The 26058-nt window shown below is 52.8% G+C and overlaps 2 protein-coding genes across 2 annotated transcripts; one reads left to right on the top strand and one right to left on the bottom strand.

The window, feature by feature from the left end:
- Window positions 1-1783: 1783 nt before the first annotated feature.
- Window positions 1784-21290, top strand: ARPC2 (actin related protein 2/3 complex subunit 2). Its single transcript, XM_058027598.1, has 10 exons — window positions 1784-1926; window positions 11360-11394; window positions 12339-12451; window positions 14450-14495; window positions 15091-15277; window positions 15680-15773; window positions 18016-18142; window positions 19495-19595; window positions 19946-20046; window positions 20852-21290. Exons 1-10 carry the CDS (start codon window positions 1853-1855, stop codon window positions 20874-20876), a joined length of 903 nt encoding a protein of 300 aa, XP_057883581.1. The 5' UTR covers window positions 1784-1852; the 3' UTR covers window positions 20877-21290.
- A 115-nt stretch (window positions 21291-21405) lies between these two features.
- Window positions 21406-25891, bottom strand: AAMP (angio associated migratory cell protein). The gene is made up of 11 exons (XM_058027597.1): window positions 25766-25891; window positions 25326-25478; window positions 24807-24926; window positions 24543-24682; window positions 24315-24459; window positions 24081-24164; window positions 23691-23806; window positions 23194-23297; window positions 22633-22723; window positions 22210-22364; window positions 21406-21953 (listed from the first exon to the last, which is right to left on the bottom strand). Exons 1-11 carry the CDS (start codon window positions 25851-25853, stop codon window positions 21878-21880), a joined length of 1272 nt encoding a protein of 423 aa, XP_057883580.1. The 5' UTR covers window positions 25854-25891; the 3' UTR covers window positions 21406-21877.
- Window positions 25892-26058: the final 167 nt, after the last annotated feature.

Genomic DNA, 26058 nt, shown 5'->3' with positions numbered 1-26058 from the left:
GCTGTGCCACCTCCCAGCACCCCTTCCCTCCAGACTTTATACTGCCCGGGGAGGAAATGTTGCAAAATCTTCTCCCAGAATGAAGCGGAAGTGGCAGCCAAAGGGACCCTTCCGTGGTCCCCCCTCAGATGCTTTTCCCAGCCCGAGGGGAGCCCGCAGCCCGCTGTCACCCTCCTGTCCCAGGATGGCCCAGGCCACGCTGCACGGGGGGTGCACCCCGGGGTTCAGCACCATCCCTGAGACGATGCACCTGGGGGTCTCCAGCCGGGGGTCTCCAGTTTGTCCCCAGACCCTCCGTGGATGAGGGGATCCCCTTCAAGGCACCCCTGTGTGCGGCAGTCCCCCGAGGAGAGCAGAAGGTCTCAAGGCCATGGCCAGTGGGTGATGGCAATGCAGGGCTCTGTGCCTCAGTTTCCCCATTGACAGAGCAAGAGTGGTGTCAGCATTTGGGGGATGCACAGGGACTGCAAGGCCAGGTTGCCTTCTGTTGGGGGTTGCTGTGGGGAACCTCCCCAGAGCAGAGTCCCATGTCCCTCCTGTCCTGCCTGTGCCTTGCCAAGCTAAGCCGAGCCAAGCCATGCCATCAATGCCACCAGACAGAGCCATGCCCCTGTGCCAGCCCTGCAGACTTAGGGAATGCTGTGGCTCCGAGTGCCCCCATTGCTCTCAGGGGAGAACTGCACACAAGGCCATTCCCTATGCACCCAGTACCCCACGTTTTGGGGCACCTGGTAAGTGCCACCATCATATCCCTTGGGTATCCCCACAGACTCAAGGACACTCCTATTCTCTGTGGGAACATCTGCCCAGTTTTGGGCAACCCCCAGCTCCAGGGCACCATTACAGCCCCCCTAGGATACCCCCACTCCCTGTGTCACCTCACATTTTTGGGGGCCTGTAGCTGTGAAATTATCCATTTTGCAAGATACCATTTTCCCCTGTAAGCACCCCCATATCCCTGGGCCACCAATTCTCACACAGCCCCCCAAACACTGGGACACACCTGCTACTTCCTAGGACATCCCTATAACCCTAAGGGCACCCCACTGTTTTGGGGACCCCCAATACCGTGAGTATTCAATTAACGGGAATGGGGGGGAGAACCTCACACTTTTGGGGACTTCCAGACCGCAGGCACACCGCATATCCCTGCCTCACCCCGGCTGGCGGGGATGCCCATACCACGATGCCCATACCATACCCAGTGCAGCCCTGCACCTGGCATTTAGGGGACACCCCCGTGTCCCACGGCCTTTAGGGCACACCCCCGTGTCCCACGGCCTTTAGGGGACACCCCCGTGTCCTATCGCATACGGGGAACATCCCGTGTCCCACCGCATTTAGGGCACACCCCCGTGTCCCACGGCCTTTAGGGGACACCCCCGTGTCCCACCGCATTCGGGGAACATCCCGTGTCCCACCGCATTTAGGGCACACCCCCGTGTCCCACGGCCTTTAGGGGACACCCCCGTGTCCCACCGCATTTAGGGCACACCCCCGTGTCCCACCGCATTTAGGGCACACACCCCCGTGTCCCACGGCCTTTAGGGCACACACCCCCGTGTCCCACCGCATTTAGGGCACACACCCCCGTGTCCCACCGCATTTAGGGCACGCACCCCCGTGTCCCACCGCATTCGAGGACCCCCTCCCCCTTTCCCTCCCGCCGCGGGGCGGGGCTCCTCGTGGCGTCATTCCGTGTGGGCGGGGCGAAGGCGGGGCGGGGCGGTGGCGCCGCCGCCGAGCCGGAAGTGACGCGCGGGCGCGAGAGCGGAAGCGGCGGCGCAGGCTCGGGCGGGTCCCCGGTGCGCGCAGCGGGCTCGGCTCCCTCAGAGCCGCTCCCGGCACCGACATGATCCTGCTCGAGGTCAACAACCGCATCATCGAGGAGACCCTCACGCTCAAGTTCGAGGGCGCGGCCGCCGGGTAGGGACAGGGGAGCCGGGGCGGGGCGGGGACGGGTCCGCGGACCCAGGGAGGGGCGAGGGGGCGGTGGCTGGCGGGGCCCGGGCCGTGCCAGGCGCCCGGGCACGGAGCGAAGCCTGGCGGGTGGTGCCCGGGGAGGATGGGGCCGAGACGGGCGGAAGGTGGGGGCCAGGGCACGGTGACAAGGCAGGATGTGGGGCCGGGGAGCGGCGCTGAGCCAGCGGGTGCTGTGCTGCCGGGGGGGCGGCCCGGGAACGAGGAGGGCAGAGCGGGCACGGGTGGCGGCCTGCAGGATGCCGGGCGGGGAGGGGGCGGTCAGCGTGCGGGACCTGAGCTGCGGGCGGCGGGGATGGGCAGAGCTTGGGCACAGGGAGAGCCTGGCAGTGAGGGAGCAGAGCGGGACAGGGCGGTGTCGGAGGGGACAGTGGGGCTGCACGGGGTCAGCAGTGCCAGAGCAATGGAGGGCCCAGGGAGAGCAGGACGGATGTGGGAAGGGTACCGCAGATTGCCGTGCTGGGGTGGACTGGAGGACAGGGCCTGGACAAGGAGGAAGTTGGGAAGGGAGGAAGGCGGATTTGCAGCGTGTTTGCTTTGGGTAAAGTGGGCTTCATCAGCGAGGTGCCAGCGCTGGTACGGAATGTGTAGGGGGAGGCGGGGAACAGGAAGCCTCAGTACGGAGTCACGGCCTCAGCCTTTTGCTTTGGGGTGAAGAGCAAATTCCAGCGTGCTCCCTCTTTGCTTTCTCGAGCAGAAGGGATACAGGCACAGGGGTCAGCCACAACCACTGGTGCCAGCCTGGTGGGTGTGCTGGCCTCGGGGAGCAGGCTGGGGGTCTAGTTCACACCCACATCTCTGACTGGGACAGTTCAGTCCCTGGGGAGCCAGTGGGTTTTTTTACTGAGTATTGCACCAGGGCAAAAAGATGCTTGAGAGTATCCAGTTTAGCTTGGAAGGAGGCCCCTTAAGTATGAATGTCCTTATCTGCAGCCGAGTGGCCTGTGGGCTCGATGCACTGCCTGCTGACTGAGACACCTTTGTACAGACACAAAGCCTCGAGAGGCAGAGCAGTGGTGTTATCTCTGGGGTGGAGCCTGCCCTGGCGCCTCGCAAGGCAGGGCTCAGGCTGCTCCAGGAAAGGACCCCCCAGGCAGGTGCCTTTTTCTGTGTTACCTTTTTTTCTCCAGCGATTTTTGAAGCTCTCAAATTTTTGCATGCAGAACGTTGTCAGAGGTCATTTACTCTGCTTTGCCCCCCTCTCAATTGACTTGTTGCTCAGATCCCTGTTTTGTTTTGGAGGGGATTTTTTTTTTTTCCATAAAATAATTATGCAGGCTGCTCTGCCTTGGAGGACAGCTGAGCTTCTCGCAGATTTTGATTTGTCTTGAGGCCTGATCATTTAATGCAACAAGTTTCCCCAGAGTGCAGGCACAGCACTGGGCAGAGAGAGCTCCCAGGTGACCACTGTGGTATTGCAGCTGCTTCCATTAGAAAATATGGCATGTACAGAGCTTCACAGTGAGTGTCAGAGCAGCCTGTCTGTGCCAAGGCACTCTTCCTGATGGAGAGGGAAGAACATGCATGTGTCCCTGTGTTGCTCTGATGTGGAGGGGCAGTTTGCAGCTTTAGATGCACCCCAAAACTCTGACTCTGTGAGCAGAGCTGTGCTTGCTTGCCCTGCAGCAGCCTGCAGGCCCCTGACATTTCCATTTTGCTGCATGGCAAAGCCACCTCGCTTGTGTGTTGGCACGTGTGCCTGACATACTGATTGTTCCTGGATCAATTTGTAGGGTGGCTGATGGTGCTCTGCTTCTGCCTTTTAGTCATCTGTGGCATGTTCTGTTCTTTAGATGGCGTTTCTAGATAAGTTTTGTGCCTTGAGCGTGTTGCTGAAGGTGAGGAAGACATTTACTTCTGAATTTTCTTCTGTTCTTGTTCTGGGGTCCCCCATGCAGGCAAGTTCATGGAGGTTTCTCCTGCTTTCAGGTCTTCTAAGGAATGGATGTTACAAAACATTTATTCAAGTGATACTTCTTTTTCCTATGGCCACAGCTCTCGGGTTATTCCTGTGGTGCTCAGCCTGGAGGCAGGAAGGGATTTCCTGTATTTTGCTGTTTTGGTGATGCTTTTCCAAGGTGTATCTTGGGGGCTGAACACAGGATAGTCAGGGCAAGGTCAAGCCTTGAAGAATTTGGTGACTGGGAGGAGTGAGTGTGGGCACTGGGGCAGAGCTGAGTTTACATTGTTTGCTCCAACCCCGAAGTGCAGCAGATGTGATGCAGGGATTTGTCAATAGGGGTTGTCTCAAAGCCAGGTGTGCCTGGTGGCTTCAGCACCAGCCTGCAAGTGGGGCAGGGCAGGGCTCATTTCCAAATCCTCTGCCACAGACTTGTCCTGTGACATGGGTCCTGTGTCACTCCCCTCTGCTGCAGTGCAGCCACAGTTTGGCAGGTTCCTGCAGAGCTTCCCTGGGCTGTCAGGTGGGAGACACTCCACATTTCACCTTGTCATGTAGAACTAGGTCACATGTAAAAGATGGAATTCATTAACTGCCATGATTGTCATATATGTCAAAATCTGCTCTGCGTGGAGGTCCATCAGCTGTCCCTGGAGTTCCCAGTGTGAAAGGTACCTTGGCAGGACTGCAGACAGAGATCAGCACTTGAGACAGGGCCTGACCCACCTCTGAGAGTACTCCCTGGACAAGGTCCTTGGGGCTTGGCAGCATCCACCTGTAAATAGGGTAATTTCAAATCTAATTTGGTTTTGTGGGCAGTCCCTATGGAAATCTCACCTCCTTGGACAGCCACTGTTGAAACACGATTTAGATCAAGGTGGTAACAGATTATGGACTTCAATGCATCTGATTTTTTTTTTCTTACTTAGCTCTAGTAATTTCTGTTTAAATCTATTCTCTTAAACCAACCACATTTTAAAATAAAAACCTAAAGCTACCAGAATCTGTTGAAATAACTTGAGTTAGGAATTTGCTTCTGCAATGTGGGAATATCTGGTCAGTATCTGGAAATAAGTTTATTGAAATGAGGTTGGCTCATGACCTTTTTTCATGTCAAGAGGAAGCTTCCATAAGCTTCTGACCAATTCATTTGTACATGAGATGTTGCCTGGAAGCTGGTGTCACAGGTGAGTTTTCCCATTTCTGATAAAAATGTTGTGTGAGGAGATGAATTCTATGAGTTGGAAAATCCTGTTTCTCATCATTGCTTTCCTTTGCTAACTGCACAGACATTAAAAAAACCCCACAAACACTCTAGGTGTAAAACATTTTGATGATTGCCTTCTGTGTCTGATGAATACTCATTCTTTTTGACACTAGCAAATTTGCCATCCACTCTTGTCCTGCACTAATTTAACTAACCCCAGGGAAAGTGTGGCACAGGGCTTTGGTCTTAGGGTTTGGTTTTCCAGTCATACATAACTTACCCAAAATCTTTAGTCAATTAATCATCTGTCTCAAACTGTTACTTATTATTTACCCACTGTGCCAAAGAACACACATTTGCATAGCTGGGGTACAGCATGCCTTTTCCTAGGCTGGGGGTGGAGGGAAGAGAATCTCAGATTAAATTGTTGGTTTCTTTACAGCCATTAGTAGGTGCAGCTCTGCAGGGCTCCCTGACAATTAGCTATGTAGGAAATCAACTGAAGCTTGGACTTCCCTGATGCAGAGTGGTTCCTGTGAGCCAGCAGGAGCTGGGCTGAAGCTGCACCCACCTGCTTTATGGTATTTCCCACCTGCAGTCACTTGATGATGGTGTGCTGCAGAGCTGAGCCTTTCAGACAGAGGCTGAATCCTGGCTGTAACCAGTGAGAACTTTGTGTTCATGGTGTGACTTGCAGTGAGTTCATCATGGGGAGACAGGAGTTGTGTGGAGGCTGTTGATGGGCTGGGAGGATAGAAGAGCTTTGAATCCTGCAGGGCACTACTGAGGAACTCTCTTCAGGTGTGGTTGTGGTTATATGTGGCTCCAGTGCTTCAGGGATGCTCAGAGAGCCCACCAAAACCAGATTGTTCCTCTGCCATCCCCTCATTCTTGCTGACACAGACATTTTTGTGGCTTCAAGGGAAACAGGATTGGGGAAGTGACCTAGGTTAAAATTAAACAGGCAAAACTGGGTATTTTTAGCTAGATGAGTTTCCTCATCCCATTCATTGTGTCCTGACTGCTCACTGTGGTGCAGCCGTGAAGCAGGGATCAGATCTCCCTCCTTCCGCAGCAGTGGCAGGTGCTGGCTCACCTCACAAGCCCAGCCCGGAGCTGCACATCTCTCCAGGCACAGCCTCACCTGCTGAAACTCAATCTGCCTGACTGCAGAGTGCTGGACATCAGGGAATGTGACTTAGCATTAACAGTGGATTGTGAACCACCTCTGGAAGTAGATAGTGCTCCACTCTTGTGCAACAGCACAGGGAGCAGGAGGGAAGAAAAGCCAGATCTGAAAAGTGTTAGGCTTTCACAGGTGGTTCTGTCATCACTCCAGCCTCAGTTTTCATCTTGGGTTCCTAAGAGCAGCCTGCTCTGTTTTATCTTCAGAGAGTGGTTCTCACTGCAGCCACCAATGCTTGACAGCAGAGAAGAGTAGGTGTCCATCACTGTACTAAAGAAACACAGTAAAAGTGTGCAAAATGAGGTTCTTACCCAGAGACTTGGCCCAACTCTGGATCTCTCTGGTGGGGAACCACAGGCTAGCTGCTTCCAGCTGAGGACAAAGATCTGGCTGGAAGGGGATCTGCCAGTGCAAGCATGCTGCAGGACCATCTGTGCTTTGTCCAGCGTGAATCCCACTGCTTTCCTACCAGCCCGCTCCTCCAGGCTATTGGGCACACAGCAAGGGAAAAGCTTGGGCGTGGAGGGGTCACCTAACCAGGAGGGGGGAATTGGCACGTGTAGGGTGCTGTACACAGCGCAGCAGCACCCACTGACAGCACTCCTGTTCATGGTGGGTGTGCTGCCAGAGCTATGGGAGCTCCTTGGTTGCGTATGTTCCTGCAGCTTACGCAGAGAGGCTTTTGTTAGCTGAGCGGGGCCCAGAAGTGGAGGAACTGTTCAGAGAATTTTAGTCATTGCTCATAATTTTTTTTATTGAGGTGACCTTTCTGTAGCAAGAGCCTGCAGTCTGTCACTGAATCTGGCTCACTTTATCTAAATTATGTGTTGACTCTGGTGATCTGAAAGCTCTGCTCAGAGCTTTAAGCTTTGAAATACCCCCTTTTTCCCCCCCTCTCCTATGGGACAAGAGGTTGGAGTATCTGCATGCCTGCAGCTTTTGAAATAATTGCCATTCTCCATTATTTGGTAGAGGCCTTAATTGTGGTGTGGGAGATGCTTCAGTATGGTTGTCAGCCAGGTTCTTAAATTTGTCGTATCATACAGCTAAGAGCCTTTGTGGCCTGAGAATGAAACAGGGAAGTTCTCCAAATCGAGTGAGGAAGTGCTGTCAGAAAAAAGATTTACTATTGCTCTTAAGTGCTCGCTGGTTCTCTCCATGGGCACCTGTGGCTCTTCATGGATGTTCTGCCAGGGTGAAAAATCTGATTTGGAGCTGGCCCTGTATTAGATAGGGCGTAGGAGCCATTTGGAGATGAATAAAAGGAACACAGGCAAGAAGACGTAAAACCTGTCAGGGTCTTTTATTGTTACAAGCAGAGGGCAGATGGGATTTGGTGTGGGTTTGACTTCAGACCTGATAACTGTTATCACAAAACAGACTGCTGCTGGGAACAGCTGCCATTTTAGCGTCGGAGTTCAGGCAGGGGTTTGCAGAAAGGTCTGGTCTGTATTCAGTGCAGAGAGAAGCCATCTCAGTTATTGCTGGTATGAGCTGGTTTTATTGTCCCTTCAGGGCAGAGTGCAGCAAGCAGGGAAGGTCACTGAGGGATGCTGTGGTTCAGGTAGCATTGGAGGTGAGGGGCTTGCAGGGGTCACAGCAGCTCTCTGCTCCAGGAGTGGATGAGGTGTCCTGTCTGAAATCCTCTGAATGTAGCTCGGGTTAGTCTGTTTTCAGAGCTTTGGATCAGGGGTAGAAGTGAACCCCAAAAGACCTCCTGGCTTCCCAGTTGGGATTTACAGTCCAGCTGTGATGGCTGTGATTTAGAGTCACTCAGCACCAAGCTGCTAAACTGCCAGTTCTTGCTATGGGTGCAGAGAGCCTCCTCATGGAGGCAAGGGACGCCAGAGCCCACTAGACCAGACAGAGCTCTTTGGGATCGTGCCAGTAACCTGACAGTAGCTGGTACCCACCCTCAGTGCTGCAGGCCCCATCCCAGCCTGCTGTGACTGCTCTGCACTGAGCCGTGGCTGGCACAAGAGCAGGAAGGACAGAACACGGAGAGGACACGTTGTGCCTCCATAGACCTATTTCCAGTGGTAGAAGATGGGGTTGCTGGAAGGTCAGAGGAAGTGAACATGTCTGTTGTTGCTAATCCAGAAACTATGGAGCCCTGGAGGTGAGAGCTCCTCTCTCTTCTGCTTGGGGACTTCTTGAGGTGGGAGCAACAATCCGGGTAGCAAAAGGAGTGGTTTTTCTGTTGGAGAAAAATTTTGAGTAGCCAGGGTAGTTTTGATGAGGTGAGCCAGAGAAATAAATAGAAGCACTTTAAACACTGTGATTGTAAAGCTCATGAACTGTGAAAGGCTAAGGGGCCTCACTTTGCTCCCAGCCACACAACCAGTGCTCTTTCCTGTCCTCCCCTGGCCAGCATGCCTGGTGAGGCAGAAAACCACTGTGCTGTAGGTGACAGGGCCAGCATGGCTGAGAGGAGCTCTGTATGCGGCTCACGTGAGCTCTTGCTTCACTGAGGCTGTGCTGGGAAGTGGTTGAATATTCAGTACCCAAAGTTCTGCCCAGTTACCTTCTTTTCCCTTAAATATGCCCCCTCCTCACCATCCCCAAGTACCGGAACTGAGCCACTTGGGAAATCAGCGTTAAAATAACTTCTCTAAGAAATGACGTTTGCACAATAACAGGCTCCAACCCAGCTGTGTTAGCAGTGAGCTTTTGTGTGCAGAACAAAGGCTCTGTGCAGAGCTCCTGTACATGGTCTTGCTCTGCTTCTTCAATGATGTGATGAGTGATCTTCCTGCCATCCCCTGGGTACAGGACAGCCAGATGGGGAATCATCCTTCCTCAGCCAAACCACTCCAGTGCACGGACTGTCAGCCACTTCCTTGCATTTCTCAGAGGGAGGTGCTGTGTTTAGAAGGCTCCGCTGGGAGCGGGGGCTCTGGGAGGTGTCAGCTCTATGTATGTGGGGAATGGGGTTTGAAAGCTGTAATTTTGAGAAGATGGAACTGAGGTTTAAGGATGCATCCTGTTTAATATTCCTAGCTCTCATGTGCCTGGCTGTGCTATCTTTAAAGCTTCCTACATAGGTTTCTTTTTTTATAAAAATTTATACTGCCATCCAAGCTGATTCCCACGTCTGAGTGTGGTGCTCTAAAAGAGGAATACGTCTGCATCAGCTGACCGAGTGGGATCTCTGGGATTTTCTTTCATCTCTGCTCTGAGCCATCCTCAGTGAGCAGAAGTGGCTTGGACATGCTTGTGGAATTGCTCCCCTTTCCAAGAGCCCAGGCTAAATAAGCAGCCAGGGATGCCTGCTGAGCCTGTCTCAGGCCCAGCTGGGGAGGAGAAATGAAAGCAAGAGAGGTCACGGGTAGCTGGCACAGCTTTCAAACGAAAGGACCTGCTTTGGGTGCACTTGCTCCGCTTCTTTCAAGTGTGTAGTTTTTTATCCTCAGCAAGGTGGCACAAAAGACAGAGGCTCTCCAGCCTTCAGATAAAAAAAGGCCTTTTGCCTTTCACAGCTGATCACTTTTAAGAAGCAGGAACACCTCCTCATTTTCACTTAGGTTCTCCATCTGGGGGTTAATTTCTCCGTTTCTGCTGGAGTAAAATGTTGACCTGGTGAGTGTCTGGGATCAGTGCAGTGTTTTGGTCTCCCTGTATTGCCCAGCTTGAGTTTTATCACATTGTGGTCATTTCTGCCTTCCAGGAATGAGGCTGGCTGCAGCTAAGCTGATGGAAAAAACTATGCTTGCTGCTGAGATAAAATCATTTAAATTGTTAATTGTTACAGAATATTGTCAGGGAAAATAGATATTGAGTCATCACTTCCCCCCTGACCTTCCTCAGTGTGTGTACCACAGTGTAACCAGTACCCAGCAGCACATAAGTGTGTGGAAGAGCAAGTTTTGGCAAAAGGGTTGAAGCTGGTCTCTGGGCAACAGCAGCAGCATGGCTGAGACCACTGACTTTACTCTGGGGAGTTATTTCAGTATGTTGGTTCAGACAGGTGGGAATGAACTGTTAGAGACTAGATTTCTGTTAGCAGCAGCATTATTAGCCTGTATTCGAATATTATCTACTTTTGAAAAATAAATGGAGATACAGTGTGAAACAGCGGTAGCAGACTGGCATTTTTATCCTGTTCTCATTTTCCATGCCTGCTCTCAGCAGTGGAGATACCTTTGCATCAATTCCCTGTTGGAGAATGACCTATTAATACCAGTCCCCTTGGAGCTGTGAAAGCAGTTATGTAGTGCCAATCCCAATAAAATGACCTTCCAAAGCAGTTACATCTTTCATGGAGTCCTACTCTTTCACAAATCATGAACAAATGTCAAAATAGGGTTTGTTAAGAAGCAGTTTAATCTTCATAGTCACAGTGTGAGATGTGATGTGCCTTTGGCTTGCAGAGGGTTTTGTTGCTGATGGGGGTCCCAGACACTGCTCAGGACGGTGTTAGAGCACATCCAGAGCTGCAGTTTTTCTGCAGAGGCTGTTGGCAAAATATTGGGGTGTTTTGGAAGGGGGGCAAGATGAAATGAACGTGTGGAAAGTTTCCTTCTTTGACCTGCTCCTGACACTACTAACACTTTCCTAACTTGGAAAAGGCATCTTCTCTGCAAGCAAGTTATATCAATGCATCTGCAGAACTGGTATTGATGGCAAAGAGGGCACTGTGTCAGGAAGGATTACTCAGCTCCTTCCATGAACTGGTATTGCAGAACCTTACAAAAGGTCCTCTGTCCCAAAACCTGTGTCATGGCCATTCTGTACAGAGTGTGTGCTTGTGAAAACAAACTTCTTAGAAGGGGTAGCTTTCTTAGGCATTTCTAACTGGAAATCTGTGATGTCACAATCTAATAATAAATTAGAATACTGGAAATCTGTGCCAGCTTCAAAGTCTATTTTATGTCATCTGGGGTAAAACTGGTGCTTATAGGAAGGGGAAAAAGTCTAAGGTCTCTTCTCAGAGGTTACTATTAGTCGGACAGCAAGAGATAAAGGGGTTTTGAGGAAGGGCTGCCTGTGAAAAATAAGGTGTTGGAAATTAATCCTTTTTCCTTTACAGCTTGGAAGCTGCTGTTAAGAGTCCTCATTTACATCCTTTGTTTTCTTTGCTTTTTAGAAATAAACCAGAGGCAGTAGAAGTAACATTTGCAGGTAAGGTTGGCAGCTCTCTTGACTTTTCAGAACTAAGGGCTGGCTTGAACAGTCTGCCCACACCACTGGGCAGAGGCAATGTGGAGACCCTGCAGCATCCCCAGAGTTGGCTGCCCCACTATTTCTCTGTCTGTCTGCCTTCCCTGGGACTTCCCTAGAGCACTGAGTTCACTGGTGGTAGTGCTTTGGTGTGTGCCTGCTACACAGCTCTTCTCTTTTACCTCATCTGTTCTCTAGTCCTGCCCTTGGTGCTGCTTAGCACCATTTGGTTTGGGTTGTTAGGAAGCTGACTTAGGGTGACAGGCAAAATGGATTCATCACCTCAAGTTTGCTCTTCAGGAAGAGAAATGCCAAGAAAGTTCAAGTACTCATTCAGCAACTGATTTTTTGCTTCTGTTATCAGGAATCTGGGTAAGCTGCAAAGCTCTGTGGGGAAGTGGAGCTTGCTAGGTAGCTGGAGGGTTGCCTTTCCCTTCCTCCTGCCCTCCCTGCCCGTTCTGCAGTGAAGTGGAAGCTCTCACAGCAGGCAGCAGCTGCGCTGCCTTTGCTGGCAGAGAGGTTTTCTCCTGCAGGCTGCAGCTCTGGCCTGGTGGGCATGTCAGTCACTTTCTGTGCTGGCCCTCCAGAAGGCTCCCGTCTCTGCATGTTTGTATCCTTGTGCATTGAGCACAAGTGGATTTGCCAGGGATGCTAAGTGACACTAGACTAAAGCTTTCTGTGATGGACAGGTGTCAAAATTGTTTCAGCCTTGTGAATGATAGCAGGTCTCCCTATATGACATTTCCATTTTCCTTAATTGCGGGTTTCCCTCTTGCTGTGTGTGTGAGGGCTGGAGCAAGAGGAGCACTGTCGCTTTATGCAGTTACTAGAACTTGCAGGGAAAGCCTTCCTCAGAAATAGGAGCTGGTTCCTGCTCCCTCACATTTCTCTTGCTTGTTTCTTAGACTTCGATGGAGTCCTTTACCATATTTCAAACCCCAATGGAGACAAGACAAAAGTGATGGTCAGTATTTCTCTGAAATTCTACAAGGAACTCCAGGAACACGGTGCTGATGAGGTGAGTAAGCATCTCCAGGCCTCCTGCCTACAAATACTGTGTTGATGGCAATGCCTTTGTGGTGTATCTAACATCTGACTCTTAGAGAAGCATCTGTGTTCCCATCTCACACTGGTCAAAGGATCAGCCCTGTGCCAACCAGGAGTCCCACTTTGCTGAAAGACAAGGGCAAATGTGTTCACACTCTCTGGTGCAAAAGTAGTCATCCTGCAGCCTGAAAGGTGGAAGGCACTGCTAATTTCACAAGTTCAAAGTGAAGCCTGACCATTAGAAATAGTTTCCCTGACTGATGTGTTGAGCCCACAAGTGAAGGAAGGTGCCAAGACAGAGCTGTGGTGCTTCTCTTCTGACTCCTAACCACACTTGAGAGCAAGTGTTGGGCTCCTGTTGTGTGTGCAGACCTTGGTTTTCAGATTGGTTCCCTTTTCAGTGGTGCTGTGTGAAGTCCCAGGCTCAGTTCCTGTTGACTGGGCCCTGTGGCTGCGGAGGGCCATTTATGGTAGAAAAAAGGAGCCTCTCTGAGCTGTGGTTGGATGGCAAGGCAGGAAGTGTGACTCAGTTCCTGAGTCAGTTTTCAGATCTCCACATGTAGCGAATGGGGTTCACCCAGAGCTTCTCAGCAGGCTTTTGCCTCTGGGTGTCTGTCCTTGGAAGAAAACAAGGAAACTGCTCCATCAGTTTACTGTGAGTCTAGTAAGAAATGGGTGATTTGAACCCAAAGTGAATTCCTGCGCGTTGCCGTAAGACCCACCTAAGTCAGAAGAGATATGATTGAGTGTCCTGCTTTCCTGGTTCCTGAAAGCAGAGCTTTCCAGGTGGAGCACTGCCTACTACTGAAAGTACCACTGCTGGCATGAGGAGTGTCAAGCAGCCCAAATGGTGGAGCCTTCCCAGCATGTATAGTGAGAATCAGTGCAGTGTGTGATCCCAAGAAAATTCCTGTGGTGGGCAAGTGGCCGACAGCACTGTGCACCAGCAGCCATTGTAGTGGTGAAAGGCAAATTTCTATAAACTTCTAGAGGAAAATGGGATCTGCACAGGACTGGCTTGGAAGTACTAAATAGAAATTAAATTTTTCAGTCTCCAGTTGTCATAATGTTGCTTTCTGCACTTCCCTGCAGACAATGTTGCTTGTTTCTGCTCTGTCTTTGGTGAAACCCCACTGTGAGGAATGCAGAGTGGGCTTCCTGCTAAGACAGGGCATCTCCTGCACTGCTGCAGGCAGGCTCTCTACAAGGAGGTTTTGGCATGCAGAGAGTCTGTGTAGCCTTTCCACGTGGTCGTGGGTGTCATCCCAGGAGGGCCAGTTCTGCCTCAACACTGTTGTGTTCTTCTCTGTGAAATACTGCCTGTTTCCAGCCCCCTCATTGACACAGAGCTATGGCTCAGTTGGAAATTGCCATTGATGTAAAATTCAGCAGTAATTACGTTTGAAGAAAGGTTTTTGCTGTGCTGTAGGCGGTTCTGCTTCTGGGAGGCATCCAAGCCTGCGTGGCAGTCTCCTCTCGATGCCCATCTGTTCGTGCACTAGGCTGAGACAGTCACTGTGTGATCACCAGGCCATGGTGTGCTCTGAACTTGCCGTCCTGTGAGGAGAGGGACCAGGCACACTTTGCATCTGCCTTTGAATGGAAGGAAAAGTGGTAGCCCTCAGGTCTGTTGTGTCAGGCTCTGCTGATTGTTCGCCTTTGAAGGTATGAGCTATAAGGCTTCTTCCCCACACAAATCCGACTAGCAAGAACTTGAAAGAGTTCCAGTTTTGAGTCCTCTCCTGCAGTATGTCCTCTGTCAGTGGAGTTCAAGGAGCCCTCCCTAGAACAGGAACAGCCAATAGTACTAGAAGCTGATGACTTAATATTTGTCTAAGTTCTCTTAGACACTAGGGGAGGCAGGTGCTGTAATTTGATACTTCTAAAAGAAGACCAAATATGGCCTAGGCTGTGCAGGAGGAAACAAGTCTTGATAGCTTGTGCATTCAGTGTTTAATTTCTTTTCTAGGTATTGAAGAAAGTCTATGGAAGCTACTTGGTAAATCCTGAATCAGGTAACCCTGCAATAACATTCACTCTGTGTGTGTGTGTGTGTGTGAATGCAATTCCAAAGTTACTTAAGTCACCTGAGAAATGCTCATATGAAGGCTGAACTTGAAGAGCTTGATATCTGAGGCTCTCTGTACAATGAATTGCAATTTGAAATTGCCAATTTAAAAAGTGGCTCAGACACGTCAGGGATGAAGTAGCTTGCAGCACAAGCTGTAATTCTTTATGCAGTCCTCCTCCAGGAAGCCTCTGTTCCTCACGGTTGGGGTCTTTGTTCTTCTCAAAGATGCTTTGTAAGACACAGAAAAACCATGGTTACCTGTGACAACATCTCTTCCTACTCACTGCAAAAACTTGGGAGCAGTTCAGCCAGCACGTGTGTCTGGGAGCTTGGGAAGGAGCCCCGGGAACGTTGCCATGGCCACGCGCCGAGTGCAGGCATGGCTTTTGGCAAGTGCTTGGAGAGGGAATAACTCACCCCTGGGGCTTTTGGGAGGATTTAAGGCAAAAGTGGGACTGTAGGTGTCTCTTAAAAAAAATGTCTCTGCTTTCATTAAGGCCCTATGTAGATTATTAAAGCTAGTGGCTGTCCCTTCCCAGGTTACAATGTCTCTTTGCTCTACGACCTGGAGAACCTTCCTGCAGACAAGGATGCCATTGTGCACCAAGCCGGCATGTTGAAGCGCAACTGCTTTGCTTCAGTCTTTGAGAAGTATTTCAAATTCCAGGAAGAGGGCAAAGAAGGAGAAAAAAGAGCAGTCATCCACTACAGGGATGATGAGACAATGTAAGTGTTCAAACTAAAAGCACGGGGGTTGGACAGTGGTCAGTAGTCTGCTCCTGTGCACAGCTGTAGGTTTTGGTGGAAAGTCAGGAAATCCTCCTGCTCCATGCTTTGGCCAGGGTAATAAGGGCCTGTTCTAGGCTGCCACAAGTATCCCATTAGGGTAATGCCTCGGGCTGCTGGGATGTTACACAAGAGTCTCTGTTAGTGTCATCACTTGTGGCTGCATGCAGGAGAGGAACTGGCCACTCCCAGCAGAATGTTGTGCTCCCTGTAAATACTGTCTCAGGGGAGGGAAAATTTACAGCACCCAGGCCTGTGAATGGCTGTTGTATCTACTTGACCTTGTCCTTTTGAACTCCCTAGCTCTGGTTCACAGGTGGGTTCTCTCTCTGCCACCTGCAGGTACGTTGAGGCAAAGAAGGACCGTGTCACGGTTGTGTTCAGCACAGTATTTAAGGACGACGATGATGTGGTGATTGGAAAGGTGTTTATGCAGGTATGGAAACTGAGTTACAGGGAAAGGGTCTGGTCCTCAATTCAGATGCCTGCTTGCTTGAAGCAGCATTGCCAAATAAGCTGCTGAAGTGAGCACAAAGGCGGTTTAACACATGAAAATGCTTTGCTCCATGCTGGACTGGGATGGAAGAACATGCTAATAGGCACAGACAGTTCATTTTCCTGGCTCTTGCATTGGCATCTGTATCATCAATAATCTTGCTTATTTGGACAATCAAGCGTATTATGTGTTACAGATGAGAAACACCACAATGAATACTTCAGTCCCCACAGTGAGGCCCAGTAGTGTGGATAGCTATGGTGTAGGATCTCCAGCCAGCTGAGCATGTTGAGGAGGCTGTAAAGGGAGAGGAGGGGTGAGATAGTGTCATGCCATGCCTGAGGAGGAGCAGAGAATGGTCTTCACCTTGACGTTTCATCTTGCTAATGCTCAAATGCTGCAGGAACACTCAGCAGCTCTGTGTGACAGCTCTTGAATTGCAACTTTTTAGAGCTATGAATATACTGAATTTGTGGGCTTGAACCAGTCATTGCCAAGTTATGGACTGGACTCAGTTAAGTCTGGTGTCAGCTACCTTTTCCAATTGCTGTTTAGCTGGGGAGCATTCAGAGACTTGTAGTAAGCACTTAGCATGTCTGTGAACAACTGTGTGCAGCCTGGAGAAAATGAGACATCTGTGTGCAGCTGGGGAGGCTCAGTGCATGCTTATACCTGTGTTCATCTGTGCCACTGGCTCACCTCACTCATCTGCTTAAGCTCCTGGGGAGCCACCCTCCTGTTTGGGCATGGCTATGGAGCAGGGCCTACAGGGTGTTCCAGGCACCTTTAACCCACCCGTTCAAGGGCGCCAGGCCATGCTGCTGACAGGCTCATGGACAGAAGTTACTGGCCCAGTTTGCTGGAGACCAGTGTACCTGTGTTGGGTGTCATCAGAAGGGGTCTGTTGCAATGGAAGTCTTCATAGCTGTTTGCTGTGTTCATTTATTCCAGACAGGACATCTGCTCTGGCTTTGAGGTTTTCCCCCACCAAGCATATCCCTCAGCATGGAATTCAACTTTTAAAATGGGAAGGGAGGCATGATGTGAACAAAATGGGGTTAGTGAGGTTCCTGGGAAGATGACAGTGCTTCAAGGCAGCAGCTGTCCTGGAGTCTCCATGTCCCGAATTCTTGGTTTTTAGAACAGCAAACCCTGCCTCTGCCTAGCCACAGGAATTTCCACTCTGAGTCACACTGGCTCTTTCCCTCCAGCTATTGCTCTTGCATAACACAGCTGGGTATGGTGTCTGCTCATCTGGACTCTCATGGAGAAAATGTGACCATTAACTAACCAGTGAAGCCATTTGAACCATTTCACCCTCTGGCATAAGCAGGCAGAAGTGCAAGCTAAGCATTTCATTAAGGAAACCCCAGCAATCTGCTCTAAAGGGGACGTGGATGCCCCTGCCTTTCCCAGGGAAACTGCTCAGAGGAGAGGCCAAGGGTAGCTGATAATGTGTAGGTTGGGATGGAGGTCAGTGAGGCAGAGGGAAGACTGCCTTGCCTTGGGGCAGAAGAATGGTCTCTGGACATTCCCAGCCCACACAGAGATGGTCCTTACAGTTCCTGAAATGCTGAGCCAGTACATTTCCTGTGAGGTGGGCAAAGGGAGCTCCCTGCCTGAAGGTACTGTTTCAAGGTGTAGGGAAGCATTAAGAGGAGCAGACTTCACATACAAGCTTCAAGCCTTCAGATGTATCTTGATGCCTAGGCAGACTCCTGGTGGGAGATGGTTTCTCAAATGGCAGAACCTTTACACTAGGTGTGATGGAGACCCTGCAGCCCTTCCTGAGAATTTCTGTTCCTGGGGAGTGATGGATACTGTGCACTTTCCCTTGAAGCATTGAAGTTCCAGCTGGAGCTGTGCTGTCTCGTGTGCTTGCTCAGACTGAGGTGTCCCTTTCACAAAACACCCATGGCATGGGTGTGACACACTGAAAGCCACCCCAGCTGAGGGGCTGCGCTATGGTCATATATAAACCCAGGACAGCCATGCACTTTGGGCTGGGTTTGCTGGGAAAAAGAATTACTTTCAGGGTGTTTGGCCTGATGAACTTAATCAATTCAAGGAAAGCTGAGCCACCTTCTGCTCCTTGCCCTTTGGGAGTGAGGAACCCCATTTGCTTTCCCAGCATGTTGCTGAAGGGTCCCAGTGGGAATCACCTTCACTTTGTCTTGTTCAGGAGTTCAAGGAGGGTCGCCGGGCCAGTCACACAGCCCCACAGGTGCTCTTCAGCCACAGGGAGCCACCCTTGGAGCTGAAAGACACGGACGCAGCTGTTGGCGATAATATTGGCTACATCACTTTTGGTAAGCAGGCAGCTCAAGGCTTGGGGATGCTTTGGGAGGAGAGAGGTTCCTGTTGCTACATGAAAAGCAGAAAAGAATTCACCTTCCCTGAGTGTTGAAGTGGGCAGTTCAGGGCAGCGAGGACTCTGGGGTTGCATTCTGTCTTGTGTGCCCCCTTTGGAGAGTCCCTTTTCTATATCAGGACACCTCAGCTATGCTGTGGGCAAGAAGATGTGGAAGTGGACAGTGAGTTTAGTGTGCGCCTACAAATGAAGTTCAGTATTTGGAAGCAAGGGGAAGAGTGGCTTTGCTGTGATATTTTGGAAACTGGAGGTTTCTTGTGAAAGTTTTCATGCAACTGTACTTGTAGGTAGTCCAGCTGCAGGGAGCTGTGCAGTGCTTGATCAGCAGAGGCAGCCAGAGAGCAGCAGCAGAGCAGTGCATTCTGCTTCTCCAGCTCTGCCTCTTTGCTCTGGGCCAAACGTTGATGAGCCACTTACCCCTGCCAGAGGTGCTGGCCAGCAGAGCCATGACTTACCCCTGGGTAGCAATGTTGAGGAATCTAAACCCTGCCCTGTTGAAAGGGATAGGTCTCTTCAAGATGTTTGGGTGTGCTATCAGGCCAGCATTCCTGGAGTTTGGAGCTCAGAGATGGAGCACAGGCATTGCAGGGAAAGGTGAAGATAGCATTGCCCTCCTCCTGTGCTGGAAATGGTGCCTTGAGGCCTGTGCAGCTGTCAGCTATGGAAAGAACAGGTCCAGGATGGCACATACTTTTGTTCTTGTTGAGACTAAATTTCCCGGTTATCTGATCTCACAGTCTCAGGTGAGATCATCACCCAAACAAAATGTTCTTTCAGCCCTCGGATCTGGGACACCTAACAGAGCACCAGCTTATGGAAAGAGCAAGCTACCTGCTTGTATCCAAGTCTGTCCTATGTTACAGGGCTGGCAACCTGTCAGGCAAAGATCCACAACCAATTTCAAGACCCCAGGGCAGACTGGATCTTGAAATTGGTTGAGCAGCCTGGGCACCCTGGTCTGCCTCCCACCTTGCTCCTTCAATTGTATCTCCCAAGCACTGATAGAGCATCATGTGGTTTCCTACGGTGCCATTGTTTCTGGACACCTGGCCTTGCCTGTGTCCTGCAGAGTGCACAGGCTCCTGTGGGAAATGTGGAAAAGTGCCCTTAAGCCTTGTATTTAAAATCACAAGTCCTGCTTAATCTTGGTACATGTCAAGAGTAAAGGGTTCTTTATAGAGAGCAAGGCAGGGATCTAATGCAGCACACCCTGAAGCCTCCAGCACTGATCCTGAAGGCCTTGGCAACCTCAGGAGGTACCTAATGGTCTGTGTTGGCCTCTTCTTTCAGTGCTGTTCCCCCGTCACACCAATGCTGCAGCCAGAGACAACACCATAAACCTGATCCACACATTCCGGGACTACCTGCACTATCACATCAAGTGCTCGAAGGTATGAGGGCTGGGGAACACAGGGTGGCTTCAGCCCATCTAACCTGGGTGCTAAAGGGGAGAAGCAGGGACAGGGGTGCCCCTTAAGAACTCATTAGGGTCTGGCACTGCCCTCCCCAGTCATGCAGGGGTGGCAGGTGATGCATCGTTGCCTTCTCCCTGCTCTTGGACACAAGACTTTCCTTTCCATTCTAGCAGTGAAGTAGGATTTTTCCCTTTTGGATCTGGTTTGTTTCCTGAGAGCAGAAATGAGGGTAATTGTTCAGAGTGACCTGGCTTGGATGTGTCCTGAAATCTCAGCTGTGAAGCAAGGCTCCTGACATGGCCCTATTTTGTCCTAATGAAACACAGGCCTATATTCACACGCGTATGAGGGCGAAAACGTCAGATTTCCTCAAGGTGCTCAACCGTGCCCGTCCAGACGCAGAGAAGAAAGAAATGAAAACAATCACGTGAGTAGCAAAGCAGGGCATGGCTGCCTGGGCTTCTCTGCCAGTCATGAGCTCAGTCTTGCTCAGTTTGGCATACTGCAGTCCAGGGCAGGTAGGGGGTGACCCACAGCTGATTGCCTCAGACGTCCTGTGAGGAGCTGGGTCTGAAGCAAAACCCTGTGCTGGAGGTCCTTCACAGAAGGCTCATACATGGCCTTGCAAGGCCTGGCATCTCCATTTCCCCCCACCAAGCCCTTGGTGGCATTCCTGGGGGTTTTTTCCCTGTTATGTTAGAGCTGCCTTGTCCATCTCTGGGGGCAGCTCCACCTCATGGAAGGGAGAAGAGCCAGCTCCTTCCTTGGGCTTTGTGGGCACCGGACCAGGTCTTGCTGCCCAGTGTGTCTGCAGCTCCTCTGTCACTGGCTGCCCTTGGCCAGCTGATGGCTGGGGCCAGGCCACCATGCTGGCTGACTGACTCCCTCTTGTGAACAAGGAGCCCACAGTGAAGTGGATGGAGGAGAGCAGTTGTGTGAACATGTTTCACTCAGATCCCTTACCTTCTGCTTATCCCAGAGCCCCTTGGTGTCCTTTTCTCTCTGCTTGTCCTGTCATGTCCCCTTTGCAAGCTGCTTTGGGGTAGGAGGGTTGTCCCCTCTGCAAAAGTTAGCCCCTCCTTCCCACAGCCCTGTGACTTGGTTCTGCAGCCACAGACCCTGTGAGCTCCAACCCAGCAGTGCCTGCTTGGCTTAGAGAGCTCACCATGTGTGCCCCAGCACAAGCCCCACAGGCGCTGGGGCTGTGCTGACCCCTCTCTCCATCCTTCCAGGGGGAAGACGTTCACAACCCGTTAACGCCGAGTCACCGAGGCTGCCGGAGGACGAAGGTTGGGGCACTTGCTACCTGATAATCGTAGCTTTTAATGTTGCACCTCTGTGGGCTCATAAGGAATTCAAGCAATCGGGGTCTGTTTGTACGACACTTGGGGGAGTAATCTGCAGAAACGAGCTGTGCTTGCGAGGACTCGATCGTTCCAAGAAACAAAACTTTAATTCCAGTTTGATTGACTTAATTTCTTTTCTTTTTTAATTTTTTTTTCTTTTCAAGCTGTTTCGCTTTGCAATATGTTACTGGAAATAAGTTGCAGTATTTCTTAAGAGAATAATGCAATATTAACCTGTTTTCTTCTGAGTATTTGAGTTCAAAACTCCTGTATCTGAAGAAATACTGTTGGGGTTCATTAATAAAGAAGATCTTTCTATCTTAAAGGACTGTGAGGCTTTGGCTTACTAATGCATGTGACTTTGCCCTGGAAGGGATGTTTAGTCACAGCCCCAAGGGAGATAGTTCCTGTATTGTGGAACTTTAGGTGAACACTAGGCCTTCTAGTGAACTTTGGGGTACAGTACCCAGATCTGGGAATAGCGTGTTCTGTTAGGGAACTCCTAGACTGTATAGAGCAAGATTCTCCTTCCTTCAGCCAGCAACCTGCACCCTCCTATCCTGACCACTTCATTCCCCCTAGCAGGGACAGCCAGGATGGGAGTCTCTGCCACTGATCCTCAGGCCATAGTTGGATGCCAGGGAGATCCTTGAGAAGGGAGCATAGCTCCCCAGATCCTCTTCCCCCCCCCAACAAGCAGAGTAGATGGCATCCAGTTAAGTGAAATAATTTATATAATTAAAGACATCTTCATACAAAACCCCTGGCTTGGCCCCTGGATGGTGAGGGCAAAGCAGGGCAGGCTGGAAAAATTACAAAGCACGCACTGGAGAAGGGTGGTGAAACCATGTCCCTCGTCCCTCTGTACACAGGGCGCAGGGCAGCGCCGGGACGCCATCCCTTGACACAGTTCTAGCGATCGGGCCGCTGGACGCAGAACACTTTGGCTTGGTGGTCGCCAGAGGTGGTCACCACAATGGAGGCATCCCTGCAGGGAGACAGGGCTCAGAGGTGGGCTGGGGGCTTCCAGCATCCCTGACCATCACCCTCAGCCCAGCTCTGAAGTGCTGCACTCCCCTTTGAGACCCTGAAGTGTCAGCATGGACCTAGGTTTGTCCCCCACCTTGGGACCAGATCACAAGGGCACTCAAGAGGCAGCTTGTGATGTCAGCTCCGAGGCTGGAGGCCCCTGCTACCACTGCTCCCCCCACCAGCAGGGAAGGGGTCTGGGGGTGCCTGCTCACTTGTTGACGGCGAAGTCGAGGATTTCAGCAGAGTGCCCTCGGTACTCGCTGATCATCTTCCCCGAGCGGGCGTCCCAGAGCCGCACGGCCCCGTCCAGGCTGCAGGTGTACACCACGGCCGAGCTCTCCTCCCACAGCAGCTGCACGATCCCTGACTGGGACAGGGGGAGACCGCAGTGGGGACCTCCAGCAAGGCTTAGCTCCCCCCATGTACCCCCACCCCCTCATGGTGTCTGCCATCCCCCCAGGAGAGCCAGATACCAGGGCCAAGCACATCCGCTTTGCAGAGACTGCGGCTGCCCTCTGGGGAAGCCCAAGGCTAAGGGAGAAGTACAAATTGGGAACTGGCCCTTGGGCTCCAAGGGAGATCTCCAAAACGCCCAAACCCACCTCCCAGGCTTGGGTGGGGAGGGAGGGCAGTACCTCATGTTGGCACTTATGCCTCAGGCTCTGTGTGGAGAGGTCGTAAATAGCCAGAGTGCCATCAAGATAGCCCACAGCAGCCAATGGCATCCTACAGACAGGGGAAGAGGCATTACATGGGGAAGCAGGGATGCAAACACATAAAGGCTCCAGGTAAAAGGCAAACCCTGTGCTGAAGGCTACAATGTATGGAGAGGATGAGGGACAAACTGATGGCTGGAGCCATCAAACACCCCACTTGGGAAACCCAACAGTACAGCAAGTCAGCAATCAGCCCATGGTTTGTGAAGATGACAATGTCCTGGCAAGAAAACAGCTGTCTGCAGAGTATCCCAGCCAAGCACTGGTCCATCAGGCTAGCCCAGAATCCCAACAGTTGCTGGGAGGACTGAGCAGCTGGTGTCCCTTGGCCTCATACCAAAGGGATCTGGCATCTCCACACCCAGCTGGGGAGGATGGAGGCAAGAGAAATGCAGCAGATTGAGCTCAAGGGATGCAAATGGATCTGTATGACAAGCCCTGTAAGATGTAGCACTGAATAGGGGCTGTCCCAACACTCACACATTACAGAAGCCCAGCGACTCCACTGAGTTGGACTCTGCCTCCTCGCCCTCACTGATGGGTGCCTTGGGGGTCACGCTCTCCATCTTGAACACGCACACCACCTGGGTAGAGGGAGGGTGGCTATGCCCCAAGGGAAGGAGACCCAGATGCACAAAGGTCCCGTTCGTACTCGATACCGAGTCTGCGCCTTCATTAGAACAAGGCGCGGCCCCAAACCCTCAGCTCCCGGGAGCAAACAAGACGAACTTCCTTCCAGGAGCCGGGCGGGAGCACCCAGCCCGCCCTCACCCGCAGCACGAGGGCGCCGCCTGCCGGCTGCCAATGGCCGCACACCGGCCGCGCATGTGAGGGGTCCACAGCGCTCTTGGCTCTGCCCCGGCCCAGGACAGGGGACTTGGGGGGCCCCCAGCGCTCCTGGCTCTGCCCCCGGCCCAGGACATGGGACTTGGGGGGTCCCCAGCGCTCCTGGCTCTGCCCAGCCCCCACAGACGCACCTTGCCCGTGGCAGAGTTGATCAGCTTGGCGTTACAGTCAACAGAGCCCGTCATGATCAAACTGCCATCCTGGTTGCTGGCCACACACGTCAAGGGGTCCTGATGGCCATCCTGGCCTGGGGGGTGAGTGGCAGGTATGAGCTTTATATGCCCTCCCCACAGAGCCCCAGTGAGCCTTGAAACACCATCCTGCAGCCTCCACCCTGCCTGGCTCTGCCAGCACCCCCACAAGCAACAGCCACCACTGTGACAGAGAAACCCTGTGCCAGGCTCTCTCCTGCCCTCACAGGATGCCTCCTCCCCACTCAGGCAGAAGTCAGAGCCCACTAGAATGGGCTGTTTGCCCACTGGGGAGCAGCCCAGGTGATAAACCTCTCCCTTCTTCTTTACCTTTCAGGACATGCAGCGAGGTTCCCTGCTTTAGGTCCCAGATGCGCATGGTCCCATCCTCATACCCCACCACTGCTCGCTTCCCTGGGTAAGGCAGAAATAGCAGAGACAGAGATAGCAAATAGGGCCCCCATCCCCTGCCTCCCATTCAGCACAGCCTGGGAGAAGCAGGAGGGCAGATGGCCCACACAGAGCTGGTGACATTTCACACTCCAGAGAGGCCCTGGGCCTCACCATCAGGCAGGATCCTGCCACATGTGGCTGGGCATGCTGGACCCTGAAAGGTCTTGCAGTCCCCACTGGGAATCTTCCACATCCAGGTGTTGCCATCAGCTGTACCAGCCAGAAGCACGTGGGCTTGAGGGTGCCACTCCATCCACTGGGCAGAGAGAGGGACAGGCAGTGTCACCCAGTGCTGCCACCCCACCTGCTAGCTGGGGAACCCTTCACAGCACCACTCACCTCCAAATCCCCCACCTCAAAGGACCACACCTCCTCCTTGGCATCCACCCGCCACACTTTGATAAGCCCAGACATGTCACCTGTGGCCACGAACACAGAGTCGTGACTGAAGCCGGCACAGGTGACCGAGTCCTTGTGTCCTGTGAACATCAGGGGACAGAGACTGCTCAGGCCAAGCCATGGAAGATGGCCAGGAGCACAGCATCAGCTGGAGGGAAATGTGTGCAGATAGGCACTGCTGAGAGGGGACACAGTGCACCTCACCTGAGCACTCAAAGAGGAGCTCCCCGTCACTCACGCGCCACACGAAGGCCTTGTCATCCTCTCCACCTGTCACTGCCAGCGTGTTGGTCTTGGGGTCAAGGCTCACACAGAAGACAGAATCTTCACAAAAGAGCAGAGAGAGGCTGCATGGCTATGGTGCTGATCCCACCTCACCTGACGTTCCCAGGGGATCCAAACCCCGTGCAGCATTGGGCCTGGGTGGGATGTCAGCAAGCTGAACTCTCAACCCATCCCAGTGGGAACCAGTTCTTCACGTGGGAGAGGAGGGGCACAGGCTTTCTGCTGAGCTTAGGGCCAGCTGCTAATGGAATGGGAGGCCCAAAGGGCTCTTCTGCCAGAGCACAAGGCAGAAACAAGCCCAGGGCAGCTCTGAGTCCCAAGAAGGCTGGGAGACAGCAACCGAGCAAGGCACTCTGCACCCCTGGACTCTGGGGAAAGCCAAGACGAGACCAGTCCCGAGGAGGGTCCCAGCTGCTTCTGCCCGTGCCCAGCACTCACCGGAGTGGAGGGAGAACGTGACCTCGCTGTCGTCCTGTGCCTCCATGCCGTCCTCCACCCCCTCGTCATCCTCCGACTCCCAAGCCTCCCCATCGGGCTCTTCTGCCCCCTCGTCCTCAAAGTCCACGTCCTCCATCTCCTCGGCCAGGTCATCTGCAGAGGGCGAGGGTCAGGGCGGGGCTCGCGGCCTGCCCGGCTCGGCGGTCAGCGGGGTGGCTGCGGCCCGGGGAGCGGGGGATGCGCGATGCCGCCGGGGCCGCGAGCCCCAGGGCAGGGAAAACGCAGAGGAACGGGACGCGACACGGGGAGAGACCGCGGGCCGGCGGGATGCCCCGGCCGGGCCTGGCACTGGGGTGGGGCCGCAGCGCTCCCGGTGCCCCGGCGGGAGGCCGGACCCCCACAGGCCCTGCCCGGTGCGTAGCGCAGGCGCCCCGTCTCACCCGGCCCGGGCGGGCCCAGCTCCACCACCTCGATGATCTCCTCGTCGCCGTGCAGGTCCAGCGCCCCCGGGTCCTCCCCGGGCTCCATGCCGACCCACCCCGCCGCCGCTGCCGCCGCTTCCGCCGCGCGCCCCGCCCCGCCCCGGCCGGTCCCCGCCCGCCGCAGCCAACCACGGCCCGAGCCCGCGCGCGGATCCCGCCCTTTCCGCCGGCAGCGCGGGCCGGCCCCGCCCTGCGCGGTGCGTTCTGGGAGATGTAGTTTTCTGTGCACGGACCTTGCGGTGCAGCCCGCT

The sequence above is a fragment of the Melospiza georgiana genome, chromosome 7 (genome assembly GCF_028018845.1).
Source record: "Melospiza georgiana isolate bMelGeo1 chromosome 7, bMelGeo1.pri, whole genome shotgun sequence".
Classification (NCBI taxonomy): Eukaryota; Metazoa; Chordata; class Aves; order Passeriformes; family Passerellidae; genus Melospiza; species Melospiza georgiana.
The sequence above is the reverse complement of the archived record's forward strand: the minus strand, read 5'-3'. Positions and strand labels throughout refer to the sequence as shown.

What these genes read in the sequence shown, in the direction of transcription:
- ARPC2 (XM_058027598.1), top strand. Translation starts at nt 1,853, where the DNA reads ATGATCCTGCTCGAGGTCAACAACCGCATCATCGAGGAGACCCTCACG. An exon ending in TTCGAGGGCGCGGCCGCCGG is followed by an intron (nt 1,927 to 11,359) that starts GTAGGGACAGGG and finishes TTTGCTTTTTAG; the next exon opens with AAATAAACCAGAGGCAGTAG. An exon ending in AGGAACACGGTGCTGATGAG is followed by an intron (nt 12,452 to 14,449) that starts GTGAGTAAGCAT and finishes TTTCTTTTCTAG; the next exon opens with GTATTGAAGAAAGTCTATGG.
- AAMP (XM_058027597.1), bottom strand. Translation starts at nt 25,853, where the DNA reads ATGGAGCCCGGGGAGGACCCGGGGGCGCTGGACCTGCACGGCGACGAG. An exon ending in TGGCAGGATCCTGCCTGATG is followed by an intron (nt 24,165 to 24,314) that starts GTGAGGCCCAGG and finishes TGCCTTACCCAG; the next exon opens with GGAAGCGAGCAGTGGTGGGG. An exon ending in CTCGACTTCGCCGTCAACAA is followed by an intron (nt 21,954 to 22,209) that starts GTGAGCAGGCAC and finishes GTCTCCCTGCAG; the next exon opens with GGATGCCTCCATTGTGGTGA.